Here is a 19,643-nt window from a genome sequence, read left to right as displayed (position 1 = left end):
ATTAATTTAACAAAACGTGTATGCCAGCTTACAAGAAATATTTAAATTATCAATAATAGGAGTTAAAAACAAGTAATTGAAAACAGTTTCAAAAACCAATTAAAATCGACACTAAACGAAAACTCTACCTTCCTATATGTGTCCCCTTTGTTCAGTCTGCAAAATTGCTTCTGCTTCCAAGCTGAACAAGTCATCGTATTCATGCCCTTTAAATCCCGAAGAGACTTGCACATAGGTGAACAAGATTGCAGTCCTCCTGCGCAATGTTTTGCTCCTCTTCCCCACCCTCCCCCACCCGGGTTTCCCCCATGTGTACCACAAATGGAGATGTTCGTTGCTGGTGTATTTTACACGCTTTTAAAGTGGTTGCTTTAAACCTTACGAAACAGCAGCAAGGATCTGACCTCGGAGTGTATGGAGAGATCATTCAGAGTTCAAAGCTGTTAGTTCATCCATAATTCAGATGGTATGATCAGAGGGTTGGTAACTTAGGTGGTATTTAAAACATGATCCTCTTGAGTCTAGAGGCAGAGTTGTTACTGACTTTAGCATGCTAGGAGGTGGAGTTGAAGATACTGTTGTGGCTTTGATGCTAATTACTTACAGGCTTCATTTTTAATAGCAACATGAGAAACTCATGTGTATATATGCGCCTAACTATCATCTGTCTACAGTGAGGGAATAAAGTATTTGATCCCCTGCTAAATTTTCCTGTTTGCCCAGTCCATAATTTTAATGGTTAGGTTTATTGTAGCTGTGAGAGACAGAATAACAACAGGAAAACCCCCAGAAACCCAGAAGACAAAAGTCAGAGATTGATGTGCGTTATAATGAGTGAAAGAAGTATTTGATCCCCTATCAATGGGCAAATTTAGCAGGGGATCAAATACTTTCCCCCTCTATCTATCTATCTATCTATCTATCTATCTATGATGCGTAAAACACAGGTGTGTGGTACAGTGGTGCCCCGCAAGACAAACGCCTCGCAAGACAGAAAACCCGCTAGACGAAAGGGTTTTCCGTTTTGGAGGCGCTTCGCAAAATGAATTTCCCTATGGGCTTGCTTCGCAAGACGAAAATGTCTTGCGAGTTCCTGCGGGGTTTTTTCCCTCCCCCCCCCTTTCCTAAACCCTAAGCCGCTTATCAGCTGATCTGCTAAAAGCCGCTAAACCGCTAATAGCGCTAATCCGCTAAGCTGTCAATGGGCTTGCTTCGTAAGACGAAAAAACCGCTATACGAAGAGCCTCACGGAACGGATTAATTTCGTCTTGTGAGGCACCACTGTATATGAATTGCCATTTTTGCCTATGCATTGTACATTTCCCAGAATTTTTAGAGTGTACCGCGTTCCTGGTATACTTACAGGAAAGAGCTTTCTGACACGGCAAAAACTGCAAAAGAGCTTGCTCCATTATGCTTTCTGCTTTAGAATGATTGGGTCTAAGGCTGTCAGTCCCTCCTGCTGAGTTGCCTCTCGCAACCTGTCCTTTCTCTCTTGCATTTTAATCCTACCATAATTTGAGCTGTCGATCCAAACGTCACAGCTCAGTTGCATTGCCAGAAAACTTGCAACGGGTTGCTGCTTTTGTCTCCTTTGGCAAGCATAGCTTCTGCATTTTGTTCAACCTTGATTATACAAAATGGAATTTAATGGATTGGCTTGGAAACCTGAAGGTCACATAGCCTTCAAAAAGAAAAGAAAAAAATAAGTCGGATAGGAAACTCTTCTTGATTTTTATTACTTGGCTCTATGCTTTTCTAATTATTGTCTTATAGCTTAGTAAAATCCTGAAGAGCAATTGAAGCTTCTAGGAATAATTATTATATAAAAATGAAACAACTGTTTAAACCAACATGCTTTTCAAAGAAAAGACTTTCTCCCCCTCTTCTTGTTGCTCCTTTATGCATTGTGATGTCAAATCACTGGAAAAGGTTTACCAGCTAATGAGTCTTAATAGTACCAAACATCGACTTATCAGTTCTTCACATCATTACAAGACGTTCATTAAATTAATCTGCATCATTACGTAGGTAGTTGAGAAACAGCACCATGATCCCCTATTGCTGTTGCAATAATAATACTTGGTGGATAATGTCGGAATTCAGGGTCGGTCAGAGGTATGTGCCTATCTCTCCAGGCACCGGCTGAATTCTTTTGACCTCCCTCCGGCGACTCCCGGCAGGAAATACACACGAGGTCCGTTCCGGCGATTTTCCTCAGGCTGTGAGAAAAACACACCAATTGCTTCTCCTCCTTCTCCTCCCTGCATATCCCCAGGGAGGGGAATCAGACTCAGACAGAAATGTATCTACATTGCGTTTATTCCTGTCTTTCACTTCAGTACAGAGAAAACATGTCTGCTCTCTTCAACAAACAGAGAGAAACTCCAAACTCCACCCATGTACATCCTGTACAGGTCATATAACACACACTGAGCTAACATCCGGTGCTCAGTACAGAATGGACTGCCCCTTTGTTTCCATGGCAACAGTCACATACATCCTGTCTGGCTTTGCAGCCACCAGCAGCTGACTGAGCTGCTGGAGCCTTTGCTTGCTGCAGCATTGCTGCTTTAGAATAACTTTCTCCCCCTCTTCTTGTTGCTCCTTTATGCATTGTGATGTCAAATCACTGGAAAAGGTTTACCAGCTAATGAGTCTTAATAGTACCAAACATCGACTTATCAGTTCTTCACATCATTACAAGACGCTCATTAAATTAATCTGCATCATTACGTAGGTAGTTGAGAAACAGCACCATGATCCCCTATTGCTGTTGCAATAATAATACTTGGTGGATAATGCTGTGGCCCTATTAAATAATACAACAAAGGGTCTGAAACATGTCACATAAGACCCAAAGTAACATGAGCAGCCTTAAGTAGCAAATCTGCAAGTACTTTCTCCTCCTTCAATTAGAGAGGAGAAGAAAAACCCTGTAAATGAATAAACGTGAATAAACGTGGCAAAATGCAAACCTGTTCACAAATTTCTTCTTTGGTTTTCTCCTTTTTTATGCACACCTGTGGTGCAAAAGCCCTCGAGTGTGACTAGTTTAGGTATAAGAAGCCTTAAAACCTTAGTACTTATCAGATCCTCGTTTTTTCTTAAGGCAACCTTCTTATATTTCTCATTGGGTACAATATAAACTGTGTTTTTGTATTGGTGTCCACACAACAAACACATTTTAATGTGCTGGTATTTCTCCTTTGTCTCAACAGCAGGGGAAAAGACTGGGTATAAATAAATATATAATAAGAATTCAGTATATTTTTAACTTTGTCAACATATTCTGACTATATTGTTCTGGAATTAGACATTACCTGAATGTTATCCCTGAACGGATCTCTTTACATGGACTGCATTCACACATCCAAGTCGCTCGTAAACAATGGTTTACTGTACACAAATTCTGATCATCCTGAAAGAAAGCAAACCACAAATCCTAGCTTAATGTTACGCCTGGTTCATGTCTAGGATTATGGTTTGTATTGCTCCCAACAAATCACAATATGTATCCAGGGTTTGTTTCTGGTTTACTGATCATGGCTTGTTGGAGCAATCTCTGGTTTGGACGTAATGCTAAGCCAGGGTTGTGGTTTCTTTCCTCCCAGTGTGAGCAGGAGGAATAAAGTGAATGCCATTCACTTTTTCATGGGAAGACATTGTTTATATCTTACTGTGATGTGGGAATGTGGCCATTGTGGTAGAGTAGAGTAGAGGGAAGAAGGGACTTGGGTGGCGCTGTGATCTAAACCACAGAGCCTAGGACTTGCCGATCAGAAGGTCGGCGGTTCGAATCCCCACAACAGGGTGAGCTCCCGTTGCTCGGTCCCTGCTCCTGCCAACCTAGCAGTTCGAATGCACGTCAAAGCACAAGTAGATAAATAGGTACCACTCTGGTCGGAAGGTAAACGGCGTTTCCGTGCTCTGCTCTGGTTCGCCAGAAGTGGCTTAGTCATGCTGGTCACATGACCTGGAAGCTGTCTGCAGACAAACGGCGGCTCCTCGGCCTATAGAGCGAAATGAGCGCCGCAACCCCAGAGTCATCTGCAACTAACGGTCAGGAGTACCTTTACCTTTAGAGTAGAGGGAAAGTGTTTTGTATTGGGTGGAAGCAGAGACAAAACAAAACAGGGAAGTGCTTAATTGTTTGTAAGGGAGCCAAGTCTAGTAGGTAGCAATGGTGTAAACCCGCCAAACAATCCTTTGCATAAAAGACGCAACACCTGCATTCTCAGAAGCAAATATAAACAGTGGTGAACAGAAATACATGGCTTAGCTAAAATTAAACAAAAAGGAAACAGAAATCTGTGCTTTAATTTTCCACACACAAGCTGTTCAAACAGCCAGGCATTTTTGCTAGGATGCAGAGTATGTCAACAGAAATGGCCTTGTTTTTGCATGGCTAAAACTTGGCAATGGATTTAGTGGAATGCGTAAAATAACAACACAAAAACGTTTCTAACCAAATATCCTTAAGCAGCAACGGCAATGTGGAAAGGAAGCCCCCCAAATATGGGCAAGTACGTCTTAACCTGAGAATCACAGGTAAGTATTCTAAGTTAATGAAACTCAGTTTGGTGGAAGAAAGTTACACAATCAACTTTCATATTTTGCTTAAGCTCCGTTATGGTCATTTTGTGTCAACAACAACTTTTCTGTTGGATCTCTTCAAGCAATACCTTCCCTTCCTATTTCTTCCAAATTCTTTTTAAAATTTATCCTTAACATAACGAAATACATGGTAAATTAAGAGGGCTTCCTCTTTGGAAGGCAGGAAGAATGAATAGCTGTGACATAATTCTTCTGAAACCTGTGCTAAAAGATATTGGAACAGAAGACTGGCCATATATATTTCATGTCACCCAAGATTAAAACTACCCTGATCCACTCCTGTAAATTGAAATGGCTGCAGTTGATGTTTAAGGTTGATTTTAAAATGTGGTTTTGGTGGCACAGACATCTACTAGATAAATTTTGCAACTGGCAGGGCAAATGCTATGCATTTCATGGTGGAAGAAAGTAGCTCCTCTTTCCTTCCTCAAAAAATTTATGTTCTCTACAGCTTCAAGCCATATAGAGTGCTGTAAACTCTGGTGTAGTCTTTATTCTCATCAGAACCCCAGCCAGAATTATCCACTGAATAAAAAAAAAATGAATTAAAAGATAATAAATTGCAAGAGGGTTTGGGCAACAAACAGATAAAGCAGTCTTTTTTCTCTGAGACTTCAATTTTTGAGAACAGCCTAGGGCAGTGAGTGAAATTGGTTTATTAGTTTCACTTTGGTCACTGGCTAACATCATTCCACATCCCAAAAATGCCACATTTAATTCTGCCTGATTTGGAATAATTGACCGATCAGGAGCAAGACCCATGAAGTGAGCTTTAAATTACATTGTACCCCTAAGGGAGTTGACTGGTTGCGAGAAATGCTCATGTAGGTAAAGTTACATTAACACCATTCTCTACATTACATTTTGCCTGCCAAAGATAGCATGCCATTTTCACGTAGAACTTTGCACGTCAAAATTAGGTAACATATAATTTGTGTGTTGCCGCCACTTGAGTTAATTTGGAAGTCAATAAGTAATGTATACAGTACATCAAATTCATCTGTGGGCATTCAGCTCATTTGCTGTTACTCTGCACACATTTCTCTTCATTGTGTGTCATTGTTTGTTGCCAAATGCACTTTTTAAAATTACCAATTTAGGTGTAACAATAATGCATTTTCCGGGAAAAAGCAATACCAAAGAACAGCTGCTGCTGGTATGCTTTGCTTTCCCATCTTTCTCACTGGTGTTTTTAGTAGTATTCTTTAGTGTGGAGAGGGAAATCCCTGCTTCTTTGATAAATACACAAGGCAGAAAGTGGGTGCAATTTTGTAAAATATAGACAGCTGGCATGCATGATACTTGATATGTGATATGTGATAGAATGATGGGTGAAGTTAGTTGGAGAGTAAGAGAGTTGGATAGAATTGAGATAGTGAGCGAGAATGAGATGAGGGAGATAATGGAAGCATGGGTTAAAAGGGGTAGGATAGCTTTAACATCAATCTGGGATGTTAGAAGCTTTTTTTCCTATTCTGTACTTAATTTTGATATATTCTCTAAATGAATATATGCTCGTTGTTAACTACTTGTGTTCCCATAAGTATATCCCATTCCACATGTCTTGCATAGATATAAACAAGCAAACAAGGGGAGAATTCTTGATCTCTTAACTGGATTCCATGGACCTGACGAGTGACCTCCAGCTAGGTCCTTGAAGAGGATCCCTTGAATATCACACATGGGCTCAATGTGGGCATCAAACCTAACCACGAGTTGTAGTAGTCATAGAGACTAGAATCCAACCATGGCTTGAGCTTTCAAATGTGTATCATGTAAACCATAGATTACTGCTGCTTTTCTTTCATTTTGCACCTTCTCTGCATTGTAAGTTCGCTCCTTGGTGCTGCAACCTCTGGAGATGGAATGAGGACAATAATTGGTTCGTAAGTCTTTTCGAATCCTAGTTAAACTTCTTTTAAGGAAAACATGGTTTGAAATGATACTGGAAATGTTTCATAGTAGTTTGGATGATGCAGCGTTTTTGAATTCCTATAGACATTAAGACTTCTACCTTAGTACACTAGTACTTTGGGTTACATACGCTTCAGGTTACAGACACTTCAGGTTACAGACTCCGCTAACCCAGAAATAGTACCTTGGGTTAAGAACTTTGCTTCAGGATGAGAACAGAAATCGTGCTCTGGTGGCACAGCGGCAGCGGGAGACCCCATTAGCTAAAGTGGTGCTTCAGATTAAGAACAGTTTCAGGTTAAGAACGGACCTCTGGAACAAATTAATTACTTAACCCAAGGTACCACTGTACAGTGAGTTGGATGGCCTCTAAGCCCCAGACATCTGTCCTTGAATTATACGTGTGTGGTTAGATGTCGTGGACAAAATTTAGATTGCTGTTACTAACAGAGACTCCAATGGCTGTGGGTTAGCATCAATTTGTGTTGAAGATGGTGATGCTTACCTTTTTAAGGGCTTTAATGGTGTAGGACCTGGGTATTTCTCCTGTAATGAACCTCCTGAATGCCTAAGGTCATCAGGAAAGGCACCTGCTCATTCAGAAGTAAAAAAGATGGTGAAAAGGAGAAGAGCCTTTTCAGTGGCAGCAGAATATGTTGTGGAACCTTCTCCCTCAAGAGGCTCACCAGGTTGGCGGACTTGTAGCATATTGATGGAAAAAACATTCCTCTTTTAGAGTTACAGATAGGTAGCCGTGTTGGTCTGCCATAGTCAAAACAAAAAAATTCCTTCCAGTAGCACCTTAAAGACCAACTAAGTCAGTTCTTGGTATGAGCTTTCATGTGCATGCACACTTCTTCAGATACAGATATCTGAAGAAGTGTGCATGCACACGAAAGCTCATACCAAGAACTGACTTAGTTGGTCTTTAAGGTGCTACTGGAAGGAATTTTTTTGTTTCCTCTTTTAGAGGTTTAGCGTTGTGTACAGGCGGGGCCCCTGTGACCATATCTGCAACAGTAGAAGAACTATGGGATGTGCTAAAGTCAGTGCAAGGCTGCAAATTGCTGAATGTATTGGGTTTTGTAAAACAAAACAAAACACAACTTTAATTTTGATGTCATAATGTTAACAATGACATCCATATGTTCTTATGGTGTGACATAAACTCCCAAGGCATGACATGTTTTGAGATCTTAGTACAGAAAGAGAGTTAACATGAACGTACCTCTTTTCTTTTCTTTCTTCCAGGTAAGTAGGAAATAAATCATAAAGTACAGAGTACCATATTGGTCATTTTGTGTTGTTTCCAGCAGCTTCATGCTGCTTTTCTCAGTCGGATACAGATTTTAATTGACTTAAACTCATTCAGGATAAAATAACAATATTTTCAAACATGAATTTCTGGGTTGTAATATTTCAGGCGCCCAAATTAAGTTTACGGAATCGTAAGCATTCTGAATATCTTGAAATCCAGTGCGAGTAGATGAAAGCAGAAGGTTACATGTGTCTGACAGCTGGTACTTGTGACTTCATAGATAATGTTATGGAGACCTAAGATACCCAGGGTTCTAAAAGATTAGTATCGTGTTACTTTTAAATAGTGCATATGCTAGTAAATATTTCAAATAGAAGACTTAAGTGGGTTGACCTATTTAGCATAAAAGACCTAATGTAGCAGGCATGTCTGATTGCTTTTCAGCAAACGGTGGAGGAATGCTTTGGAGTCAGATGAGAAATGCTTAATTTTGCAATTGGGGATGTGAGATTAATTCATTTGTGTATTTGGCAATGACCCTGATGTTCTTCAGGCATTGTCTTTCAGGTCAAAACAAAAATAGCTAGGAGGTGAAATCAATACTATTTCCCCCCTTCCATATTTGACTTAAAATAAGAGGGTAGTAAGATCAATAAAAAGGTAATGATCTGTGGTTGAATATGTACAGTTAACAGCCAACTGCACACTGACACAGACCGGGAATAAAACTGATGACTGTAGATGTTAAAACTACAAGCATCAATCTGATATCCGAAAAACAATTCTGCTTGTTCATTCAGTTGTATGTATGAATTATTGAGATTGCCTTGCTATTATCATTGAATATCCCCTAAAGCCCAAACTTTTATTTTTAATGTTTCATTTATTCCCCTGGCTTCTCCATAGATTAGGCTTTCAAAGAGTAGACTGATACTCTCATTTTCCTGTTAATAACGGCTGGTAGAATATAATGGACTCCAGAAACCCCACACTACATGTGATACTGTTTGGGGTTGGGCAGGGAGTGTGGACTGGCAGTTTAATTCCAGGGTACTAAAAGAGTGTGTTTTGCAACTTCTTTGTAAACAGAACTGTTAGGATATGGCCATTGTCTGTGTTTGTTTTTTTCCAGGTTGAGCTTAATAGGCATGTTGGACTTGCTTTCTCATGGTACCAGAACCAAGTGTCATGCAGTAAAATAAATTAGAAGGCACATTTTGGACAAAGATATGTTTTAATATAACATATTATTACAGAGCTTTATTCATTATTATAAAATTATCTGCCACAATATGTGGTGATGCTTTCTAAAGGAGCTTAAATCCGTTGGCGTTTCCAAATTAGCTTAAATAAATCAATGGGACAGATATTTAACAGAAGCCATTATCCAAGGTGGCTAATTTAACTTCCATGTTCAAAAGCAGTGTATCTCTATAAACCAGTTGTTGTTGTTGTGGCACAAACAACTGGCACGGTATTGCTTTCACATTCAGACTGTGGATTTCCTGTAACTTTCTGGCTGACCACCGTGGGGAACGATTTGTTTATTTATTTAAATATTTGTAGACCACAGTTTGATCTAATATACAGTGGTACCTTGGGTTACGGACACTTCAGGTTACAGACTCCGCTAACCCAGAAGTAGTAACTCGGGTTAAGAACTTTACCTCAGGATCAGAACAGAACTCGTGCGGTGGCGGCGGGAGGCCCCATTAGCTAAAGTGGTACCTCAGGTTAATAACAGTTTCAGGTTAAGAACGGACCTCCGGAACGAATTAAGTTCTTAACCCGAGGTACCACTGTATGGCGGGCAATACACGATGGTGGGCTACATCAACCTTTGGATTTGGTCAAGTAGATCTGTCCTTGTATTTTTACTCAGTGAGGAAAGGCTGTGTACGTACTTGTTCCTTTTTTCGGTATGTATGAATGAATGCCTAGGAGAAACTGAAGTGACACAGGCTTACTATTTTGAAGGGAGAAGGAAAGCGGATGAGAGCCAGTTCTCAGGAAAAGCTATGAAATAAAGGAAAGCAACATCCAGAATGTGTGTGGTTTTGACTGAACTAGTAGAAGTGTCTACTGTGTAGCTGAGTTATATGACATATGGCCGACGGCAGGAAAGGCTTAATAAATCCAATCAATAGAGCAAAAATGTTTTAATTCAGCATATTTTAGGGTATGAAGAGATTCTGATGGAATTTATTACTGGCTACCTATTTGGGATGGATACTGCAACATATGGACTAATTTGTTTTAACAGGACACTGCCCGGCATGTTTTCAGTGTATACACGGTACGTACGAGAGGGTAGGGATGCAGGAGGGATCCAGAGGTTTAAGCAAGTTGATAGTATTGGTCGGCCTGGTTCTGTTTACCAAGGCTTGCGTGTAAGAAAAGCCTGTGTGAGATGGGTGGGTGAAAGGCACGGTTAAGGTGGGTGTGGGAGCGATGCAGGTTGGCATCAAAGTAAAGGCACATGTTAGTTGATATCTGTTGGACCTCAAAGGTCCTAGAGCAGGCATAGGCAAACTTGGCCCTCCAGATGTTTGGGACTACAACTCCCATCATCCCTGACCACTGGTCCTGTTAGGTAGGGATGATGGGAGTTGTAGTCCCAAAACATCTGGAGAGCCGAGTTTGCCTATGCCTGTCCTAGAGGAAAGTAACCTAGAGAGCCTCTGCAGTGTCATGCTTGAAGTGTTGGACTAGTAAAGGGGAGGCGCAGGTTCACATCTCAAATCAGCTTTCAGTATCTCAGCCCAACCTACCTCATAGGATTGTAGCAAGAGTACAGTGGGAGAAAGGGAGAAGTATGTGAGCTCCTTGGGAGGAAAGGCAGGGTCTAAATGTAATTAATTAGGATAAGCAGTAAGAACATAAGAAAAGCTCTACTCTGCCAAACAAAGGTGGACTTCCTGCAGTGGGTTAGTAGCCATTGAGAGACTCTCCAGTGATCATCATCACATCACAGTTGTTGCTTTGAGGGGTTTTTTCTTACAGTCGAGCAATATATGAATTTTTGTGAAATAAATAAATAAATATATTATGGTAGCTTATTCTGTCGCTAAGCTCTGTGCTGTGTGTAGAAATGATTCCTTTTGTCTTTGCTGGCTCTCCTACCAATCAATTTCACTGAATGATCCTGAGCTTTCGTATTATGAGTGGGATAAAAACCACTCTGTATCGAGTTTTTTTTCAACACCATGAACAACATGATAAATCTCCATGTCTCTCATTTCTTCTCTTCCTTTCCCCAAATTCTTCAGCCCCAGATGTTTTAATTTTTTCTCGTAGTGAAGGTGCTCTCTGGATCATAATGGTCACCCTTTTCTGCATCTTTTCCAACTCTAAAATAGCCCTTTTTGAGATGCTGAGAACAGAAATAGGTAATATTCCAATTGTGACTGTACTTTATATTAGTATAGACCTGAAAATTTTAGACTGGGTTTTTTATTTTCCCCAGAAGAGAGAGAATAATCATACTACAAAAAGTGTCTTTTCAGTTTTGTAGAATTACTTCCCAAAAATAACTTGAACAAATGACACTCTCCAAGACAAAATTTGTTCTCTTTTTCAGCTATAAAAGCTCCAAATACAGTTTAGTCCTGCATACCAAGAGACTGCTATTTTCTTTATATTCCATTGATGACAATCTTTAAGGTTGTTACAAACCCAAGAACTTTTTCTCAGTCTCATCTGTGTTCTAGGCAAGGAGCACACAAGGACACAGCTCTACAGCTTTGGGAATTTAGTCCTTGTAAATTATACATGACACAAGAACATTCATGCTTGGCTTATGGTGGGAAATATAATATTAGCCTCTTTTTGTTAGTAAGCCATTACATTGTTGTTTTTCTGCAATATGGTTTCCTTTGATTCCCCCATTGTTCTTTGGAGTATACCACATCCACACCAGATCTCTGCATGTTTATTCACAAGCAAGTCCCATTGTGTTTTAATGGGGGCTTACTCCCTAGTAATTTATTTTACAATTGTAGTATAAGAATCCAAACATCTCACTCACATGGACGGCTCAGCTTACTATTACATTTATTCAGTAAAATGTGTTCAGCTATTTCAGAATCCCATCGTTGTACTAGTGACATCCATGCCATTTACCCAATCTACCAAGTGCTCCATAGAGACAAGCTCTATTTAGCATTGATAGATATTACCATTGTGCAGCAGCCAAGGATTAGTGCTCTTAGTCCATTAAAAATGTTCCAGTAAGAACCTTACGAAAAACAAATGTGATGTAATAAAGTTAGAACCATGTTACAGATCAATCTAGGAAAAATGATTCTCTGGCTTAGAAAATAAGTTCCTAATACTAATGAGGAGTCTACATAAAAATTCTTTTTTCAACGTCTGGAGTACAAAACACATGGAAAGGCCAACGATTGCAACATAACTAACTTTGTTGTGGTTTAGCACAAAGTTCTGATTTTAATAGCACATAAAACAGTTCTTGCTAAAGATCGTTATTTTGCTTGTTCACATAAAATCCATACCTCAACACACAGACCAGGCTGGTAAACATGTAACAATAAGCTAAGCAATGGTTTAGTGCGGACATACAATGGTAATGATGCTCTATGCTCCTCTCCCAATCATCCTCTGCTGCTGTACTCTAAACTGAGCCATGGTTTGTCTTAGCAGGTCATCCAAACTTGGGTTCATGGTTTGTCTCATACCAGGCAAACCACAATCTGTAATCTAAGCTTTTTTTCAGGTGTTTACATGTAAGTAACAATAAAATAGGGGACGAGGGTGGCGCGGTGGGTTAAACCACAGAGCCTAGGACTTGCCGATCAGAAGATTGGCAGTTCGATTCCCCACGACGGGGTGAGCTTCTGTTGCTCGGTCCCTGCTCCAGCCAACCTAGCAGTTCGAAAGCACATCAAGTGCAAGTAGATAAATAGGTACCACTCCGACGGGAAGGTAAACAGCATTTCCATGTGCTGCTCTGGTTCGCCAGAAGCGGCTTAGTCATGCTGGCCACATGACCCGGAAGCTGTACGCCGGCTCCCTCGGCCAGTATAGCGAGATGAGCACCGCAACCCCCGAGTCGGTCACAACTGGACCTAATGGTCAGGGGTCCCTTTACCTTTACCTTTAACAATAAAATTCATGATTTGGGGTTATTCTTGTCATGCAAATTCATAAGGCCATTGAAGCGATGTACACAGCAAAAACAAAACACTGAAACACAAGTTCTAAGAACAATAAAATCAGTTCAGGAAGCTCCAAAATAATGAGACCATACATACAAACTCTAAAAGCAAGGGGGGGGGGGATTCATCAAATATAAAATTAATTAATGTGCTGCAACCACCCAAGATTAAAAATATTATCATGTGTTTGTAAATATAGCACATTTTGTGTGACTGCCGTATCTTGGTCTTTAGTGTTGTCTATTTTAGTTTGTGCTGACATTCTCTGATAAAATTACATCTATTTACTTCTTGACATCTCTTTGAAGCGATACTGGCCTTAGTATGAAAATGTTTTTCATATTTATCAGACGCAGTACTTGGCATTAGATCTATTTACAGGCATTCGCCACCACCTCCCCTTTTGTGGAAATCTCCCTTAGAATATGAAACAAAGGCGGGCAGTTTGGAATGCATGGCTTGAAAACTTTGAATGCAATGCAAGTGTTTTATCTGCAAATTTACAGTCCAATTTTTTCACGAGTCTCTACTCTCTAACTTCTAACAAAGAAGCTGCTTCCATAAAACTATTTGTGATCATATGTATTTGTATTGTGTCCGCATTTGTAAATAGAAACAGAAATCTAAATGTATTTTATTAGAGAAAAATTTAATTAAAGGGCTGGCATTTGTTTTTGAAGTCACTTAATGAAGCTAAATCCCTATTAGCGCGAGAAATATGATTCTTCAGCTCTGTATTGGCCGAAAGCCTATTTTTCTGTGCATTTATGCCTCCAAAGATAGAAACTTTGGAAGCCCAGTGAAAAAGTACTTCAAGGGACAGGCAAATGATGGAGAAGTAGTACTTCTACAAAAAAGTAAGTTTGGGGAATTTAGTTTGAGGAAGATGAATGTGATAAAAGTTATTAACAAAATATTTAGGATTAAATATAATTTAATTTGGTAAAAAGATGTGCCATTTTGCTTGAAAGGATTGCTTCTTATGTTGCCGTATCTCTGAATATAACTACAGCATCTGCTGTTACATTTTCTAGAGGGATAGAAGCTTGTTAGAATAAACACAATGAAACGTTAACTTCCAACTGGAATTGGGCTGGGACATATCTGCAATTCACACCTATAGATTTATGAATGTGTTCAGTTTTTCCTGGAAACAGGCGAGAATGTCCCCTTTGTGCATTGGTCATGGATCCTGCAGTCACTGTGCAAATCACTGTACCTTTTGTGGGGCATGGCAGAAAAGTATTCAAAGATATATGTGCTTTAGTGCTTTTCTTTAAAAAGAAAAAGCACTTGATGGTAGGACAGAGGTTGTTGGAAATGGTAGCTTTGTATCTGGTTTCTTCTGAAAAGGTTACTTATGTGCTACACCAATTATTTGCTCCCCTTTGTCAAAGTGCAACAAACAACCATGTTTCAAAAATGGCCAGGCATGGACTGAAAGTATGTTTCTTTTTTATCATCAGTTGTGTCATAGGTACAGCCAAACCTGAAGTTTCGGCTGCCAGATGTTTCGGAAGTGAATGCTTCTGTTTTCGAACACACCTTGGAAGTCGAACAGCTTCCAAGGCGCGTTTCTCAATTTTCCCCATTGAACTTGCTGACGTCCCTTTGATCCTTGGTTTTCGAATGTCTCGGAAGTCGAACGGACTTCTGGAACAGATTACGTTTGAGAACCAAGTTTCCACTGTACAGTCATACCTCTTGTTACATTTGCTTCAGGTTAAATATTTTCAGGTTACGTCCCACGGCAACCCAGAAGTAATGGAACGGGTTACTTCTGGGTTTCACCGCTTGCACATGCGCAGACGCTCAGAATGACGCCACGCACATGCGCAGACGCGGCGAATCATGGCATGCGCAGACATGGGTTCCGTTCTGCTCACGATGCGAACGGGGCTCCGGAACAGATCCCGTTCACATCCAGAGGTACCACTGTACTACAAAGTTAGGTGCCTTGATCTTGAAGCAGAGTAAAATGTCCATTCTGAATTCTGAAGGCGTTCTTTTGGGGTTCCTCATGTAGCTCCCTTTACAAAATTGTGAAGAATATATTTGTTGTGCCCCACTCCAAAAAGCTGGGTGTGTGCCTGTCCTATTTTTGCTCTGGGAGTAAGGGAAGAACACTCCTAGCTCTCTAAAAATGATACTTTTGTGGAGGTACTTTATGTTTCTCTTGCACAAAGAACCAAGGCTGGGCTGTTCCATCCCCTATGCCAACCTTTCCCAGCTTGGTGTGCCCTCTTAGATGTTGGTTTTTGGTGTGTTTTTTTTGGATTTGATATCCCGCCTTTCACTCCCCTTCAGGAGTCTCAAAGCGGCTAACATTCTCCTTTCCCTTCCTCCCCCACACCAAACACTCTGTGAGGTGAGTGGGGCTGAGAGACTTCAAAGAAGTGTGACTGGCCCAAGGTCACCCAGCAGCTGCATGTGGAGGAGCGGAGACGCGAACCTGGTTCCCCAGATTATGAGACTACCGCTCTTAACCACTACACCACACTGGCTCTCCAGTGTACTGGAGAGTGTACTGGAGCTCTCCACACTGGTGTACTCCAGTTCCCATTAACACTAGTCAGCATGACCAATAGTTGGGGATGGCTGCAGCTGGAATTTGCTTTTTTTCATTTCATTCGTTTAAAGCATGTAGAATTGGGGAGGGGGGAGAGTTTCTTGTTCTTTCTCCTTCTCTGCAGCCACCTGTACTCCCAAGGCCTTTCCAGAGAGTTGGGGGGAAGTTCCTGAACTATGTGGAATGGGGTGGAGGAGGGTACTGTGGGTTGGGGGGAGTGATTTCTGAAAATCAGGCACATCACCTCCCACTGCTTAGATGTCTAAAACACACTCCTCATATGTCTACACACCCAGCATTCCTTTTTGTTTGATAATTGTCCTGATAATTGTGAGTATTATTGTACTTCTTAAAAAAGAGCATGCTTCAGAAATAATAATAGAAATGGTTTGAGTTTTGTTTTTTAGTTGAGCTTCAAGGTTCTGTCTAATCTGTACTTTAACCTATAGGTATAGTGTCAGAATCAAAATGAATTGTTTAAAAAACAACTAGTAGACAGTTATAACAGACAATATTTTAATACTGTTACAGTCAGAATGAACATGGCTTGCATAATTTTTCACCCCAGAATGGAGATTGAACTTTAGGATCTCTTCATCAAATTGTATCAGCTGAAGATGATGCAAAATGCTCTTGGAAAAATTGTGACCTTAGGCATTTAGTTCATGGACATTACTCTTTTAGATTAGGGGTGTCTAACCTCTGGACCTCCAGATGTTCAGCTGCCATCATTCCTGACAACTGGCATGGACTGATGCAGGTAGGAGTTCAACAACATCTGGTGTGCCAAAGGTTCTCCATCCCTGTTTTAGGTAAAGAAATTATTTACCATTATGGGAAATAAAATTTGTGGAAAATATAAGTATGCTTAGAACCCATGTATATGCCAGAAATATTCTTTTAGTGAGTAGTCCATTTTGGGCAAGTAACTTAAAAGTTTAATGTCGGAATTCATGTTGTTTTGATGATTATATAAATGAATTACTAAAACTACGTGTCAGAGCTGCCCGAGGTCCCAGCTCACAAAGGACCAACGCCAGTCCGTTGTTATATATAAAAGTCTTTATTGAAGTGCAGTTTCGATTTCAAAGCCACGGCGCGCAGCTCTACGTCTTAAACTCTAGACCGCTGAAGCTCCGTCTGAATCTCCTCCCCCCAGACACCAGTTTAAGACTCTAGCCTTGCTCCACCTTTTCCTTTGCTCTTTCCTCCTCTGGGTCCGCCTGTCCGCTGGGGTCTTGCCCTTTCTAGACTCTTCTGACGCTGAGTCCCCTGAGTCTTCCCCCTGCCTCCGGCGGGCTTTAGGACCTGGTTCCCAATCCGGGTTTTCTGCTGTGCCGCGCGCCTGTACATTTGAACTTGGCGCGCGCGCCCAACCGGCAACCTTCCTCCTGACCGTTTTACACTGCTCCTGTCACTGCTTCCCCCTTCGGAGAGGCTAGCTGGACCTGACTTCCCCTCCGTTCCCTCACTCTGCGATGGAGGCGTGGCCAGCCCTGATTCATCTTCTCTCCCTGCTGGAGGAGAAGCTGGCCCTGATACATGGGACTCTTCCCCCCCACTACGCTCTGGTGGAGGAGCTGGTCCTGATCTCCCGCTGCTGCTTTGGGAGTCCCCGCTGGCCCCTTGCTTCTGGTGTGTCCCCCCTGGGACCCCCCTTGCCCTGGCCATCGGCGCCCCCCTCTGGGAATCTTCTGATTCGCTGGAGAAGCTCATGGAATCTCTCGGGCCACTTTCATACTCCCCTACGCTGCCCTCAGATTCTTCCCCTTCGCGCTCCATTTCCTCTCTCCCCTGTGCCTCTGCTCCTGAGCCCCTGACACTACGTTTTTAATTTTTATACATAAAAATATACAAAAACCCCTTTATTTTCCCTATATTGGTGACAGTTCCATGGATAATGAAATATATTTCCTTAATTCTGAAAAGTAATGATAAAAAAAATCAATATTCTTTCATTTTACAATTTGCTTGAAACTAAATTATAAGCAGCACGGGACGCAGGTGGCGCTGTGGGTTAAAGCCTCAGCGCCTAGGGCTTGCCGATCGAAAGGTCGGCGGTTCGAATCCCTGCGGCGGGGTGCGCTCCCGCTGCTCGGTCCCAGCGCCTGCCAACCTAGCAGTTCGAAAGCACCTCCGGGTGCAAGTAGATAAATAGGGACCGCTTACCAGCGGGAAGGTAAACGGCGTTTCCGTGTGCGGCTCTGGCTCTGGCTCTGGCTCTGGCCAGAGCAGCGATGTCACGCTGGCCACGTGACCCGGAAGTGTCTCCGGACAGCGCTGGCCCCTGGCCTCTTAAGTGAGATGGGCGCACAACCCCAGAGTCTGTCAAGACTGGCCCGTACGGGCAGGGGTACCTTTACCTTTTTAAATTATAAGCAGGGCCACAAAAAGATTTCTGTTTACCACTCTTTGGTGGGGAAAGTGTTGTTCTCATATTTAAATATAGAACATTCATGTGCTATTAGTAATCCATTCATTAGATCATAAAGTGAGCTTCATCTTTCCCAAACTACTTTTGTTTTTCTTGTGTTTGGGAGTGAAACAAATGAATTGCTGTTGTGAATCACATTCTGTGCATCACTCCTACGCAATACTACTTTCCCCCAACATCATACAAACATGTTTTCTATGTTGCAAGATCCAGACAGAGTATTTTTAGGAAGCTGTTAGAAATATAATCCTGCTGTCAAGAGCTAATCCCTCATTGAGAGTTCAAGTGGCAGATTACTTCAAGCGTGGTGTTTCATTGTCCGTAAACTGTCATCTGATAACTCACTAGGTAGTTTGGGGAACCTCCTTGTAGGGTCAGAGAGACCATTCTCCCCACTACAGATTCATTCTGTTTTTTGTTCCCTTTGTTTTGGATTTTTCTTATTAGGACTTCCTGAAATGCAGTTTGAAGCCAGGCACACAACAGAATTCTTCTGTTCCTTTGTCATGCCCAACATGTTAAGGCAAAGAAATGAGCGTGATGACTTAGCACAACTTGTTCCTTTCTCAAGACTTAGTTTAATAAAACCATTTTGTTTCCTGTCTTGGTTCTCGATAGGCAACCTCTGAAAATCCCTTTGAGAAGAGGCGGAAGCCTCCTTTGGCCGAGATGTCACGGCACCACAGCCGGTTTGAAAGAGATTATCGCACAGGATGGGACCGCCGGGAGTGGAGCACCAATGGGAACCACGTGAACAGCAGTAACTGCAACAGCACAGTGAACAGCAATAGCAACAATAGACCAGGGCTTCTGCCTGTGCCAATTGTACCCTCGCGTCTGCATGCCCCAGCCACAGTTGCTTGTACCACAGTGAACAGTGATGTGATAACCACACTTGTGGCCAACTCTTCTGCAGCTGCAACAACCAAAGTAAGAAGGAAATCTTTGTACTCTATATTGTATTAGCTAAGGAAAACCTCTTGAGAAGATACCACCTTTTCCTTTCAGACCATGCTACTGTCTTTGACAGTGTGCACTGGGATTTTGGTTTTTTTGCTTGTCGGTGCCATTGATGCCTTCAAGCTTCCTTATATAGTTTCTCGGAGTAGTAAGCCCTACTGTGCATTTGTAAGCTTATATTGTCTAAACATTGCAAAGGTTGATAGTTAAAAAGGGAAACGGTCTTGAGCATAAGTATAAAATGTACATCGCTATCCTCCCCTTCCTGTATATACAGCTGTCTTATCTTGTTCTCTTCTTTAGTTGCCTGCTCATACCCTTTATGTTGCAGGATAACTTAAGCAACGAGAATGATTATCTTCTTGGCCTGAATAGGATACAGTAAAGTGTAAATACTAGCTGTTTTACTACTTTGTGGTTCCTGCTTAAAGCCCATTGTAAAAGCCCAGGTACCACTTGTGAGCACAAGTCATTGACATTTATCCCCAACAGATACACAAATTCTTATCTTAATATCAATAACCTTTTACAACTTCCTGTTGCTATCAGAGATGCTGTTATCTCCCAGCCTCTTAAGCTGGGGGTAAACATTTTATTCTGCACCAAGTTTATTGCCATGTCTCTTGAATTTGTCCTCTTTGGCAGCTCATTTTCTCCCTAAAACCCCCAGCCACGTTCTAATTGTGGCCCATGTAAACAGTTTCCATCATTTCC

The 19,643-nt window shown here is 41.5% G+C and overlaps 1 protein-coding gene and 1 long non-coding RNA gene across 2 annotated transcripts in view; one reads left to right on the top strand and one right to left on the bottom strand.

Moving 5' to 3' along the window:
- Positions 1-19,643, top strand: part of KLHL29 (kelch like family member 29) — a 428,500-nt gene that overhangs the window by 115,662 nt on the left and 293,195 nt on the right. The window contains exon 3 of the mRNA XM_079969762.1: positions 18,588-18,899. Coding sequence (XP_079825888.1) covers positions 18,639-18,899 — 261 coding nt within the window. The 5' untranslated portion in view covers positions 18,588-18,638. The remainder of the gene's footprint in view (positions 1-18,587; positions 18,900-19,643) is intronic.
- Positions 16,576-19,643, bottom strand: part of LOC307212786 — a 148,089-nt gene continuing 145,021 nt past the window's right edge. The window contains exon 2 of the long non-coding RNA XR_013837215.1: positions 16,576-16,653. This is a non-coding gene — a long non-coding RNA (uncharacterized lncRNA). The remainder of the gene's footprint in view (positions 16,654-19,643) is intronic.

Source organism: Podarcis cretensis (genome assembly GCF_951804945.1).
Source record: "Podarcis cretensis genome assembly, chromosome: 3".
Lineage (NCBI taxonomy): Eukaryota > Metazoa > Chordata > Lepidosauria > Squamata > Lacertidae > Podarcis > Podarcis cretensis.
This window is presented reverse-complemented; position numbering and strand designations above follow the sequence as displayed.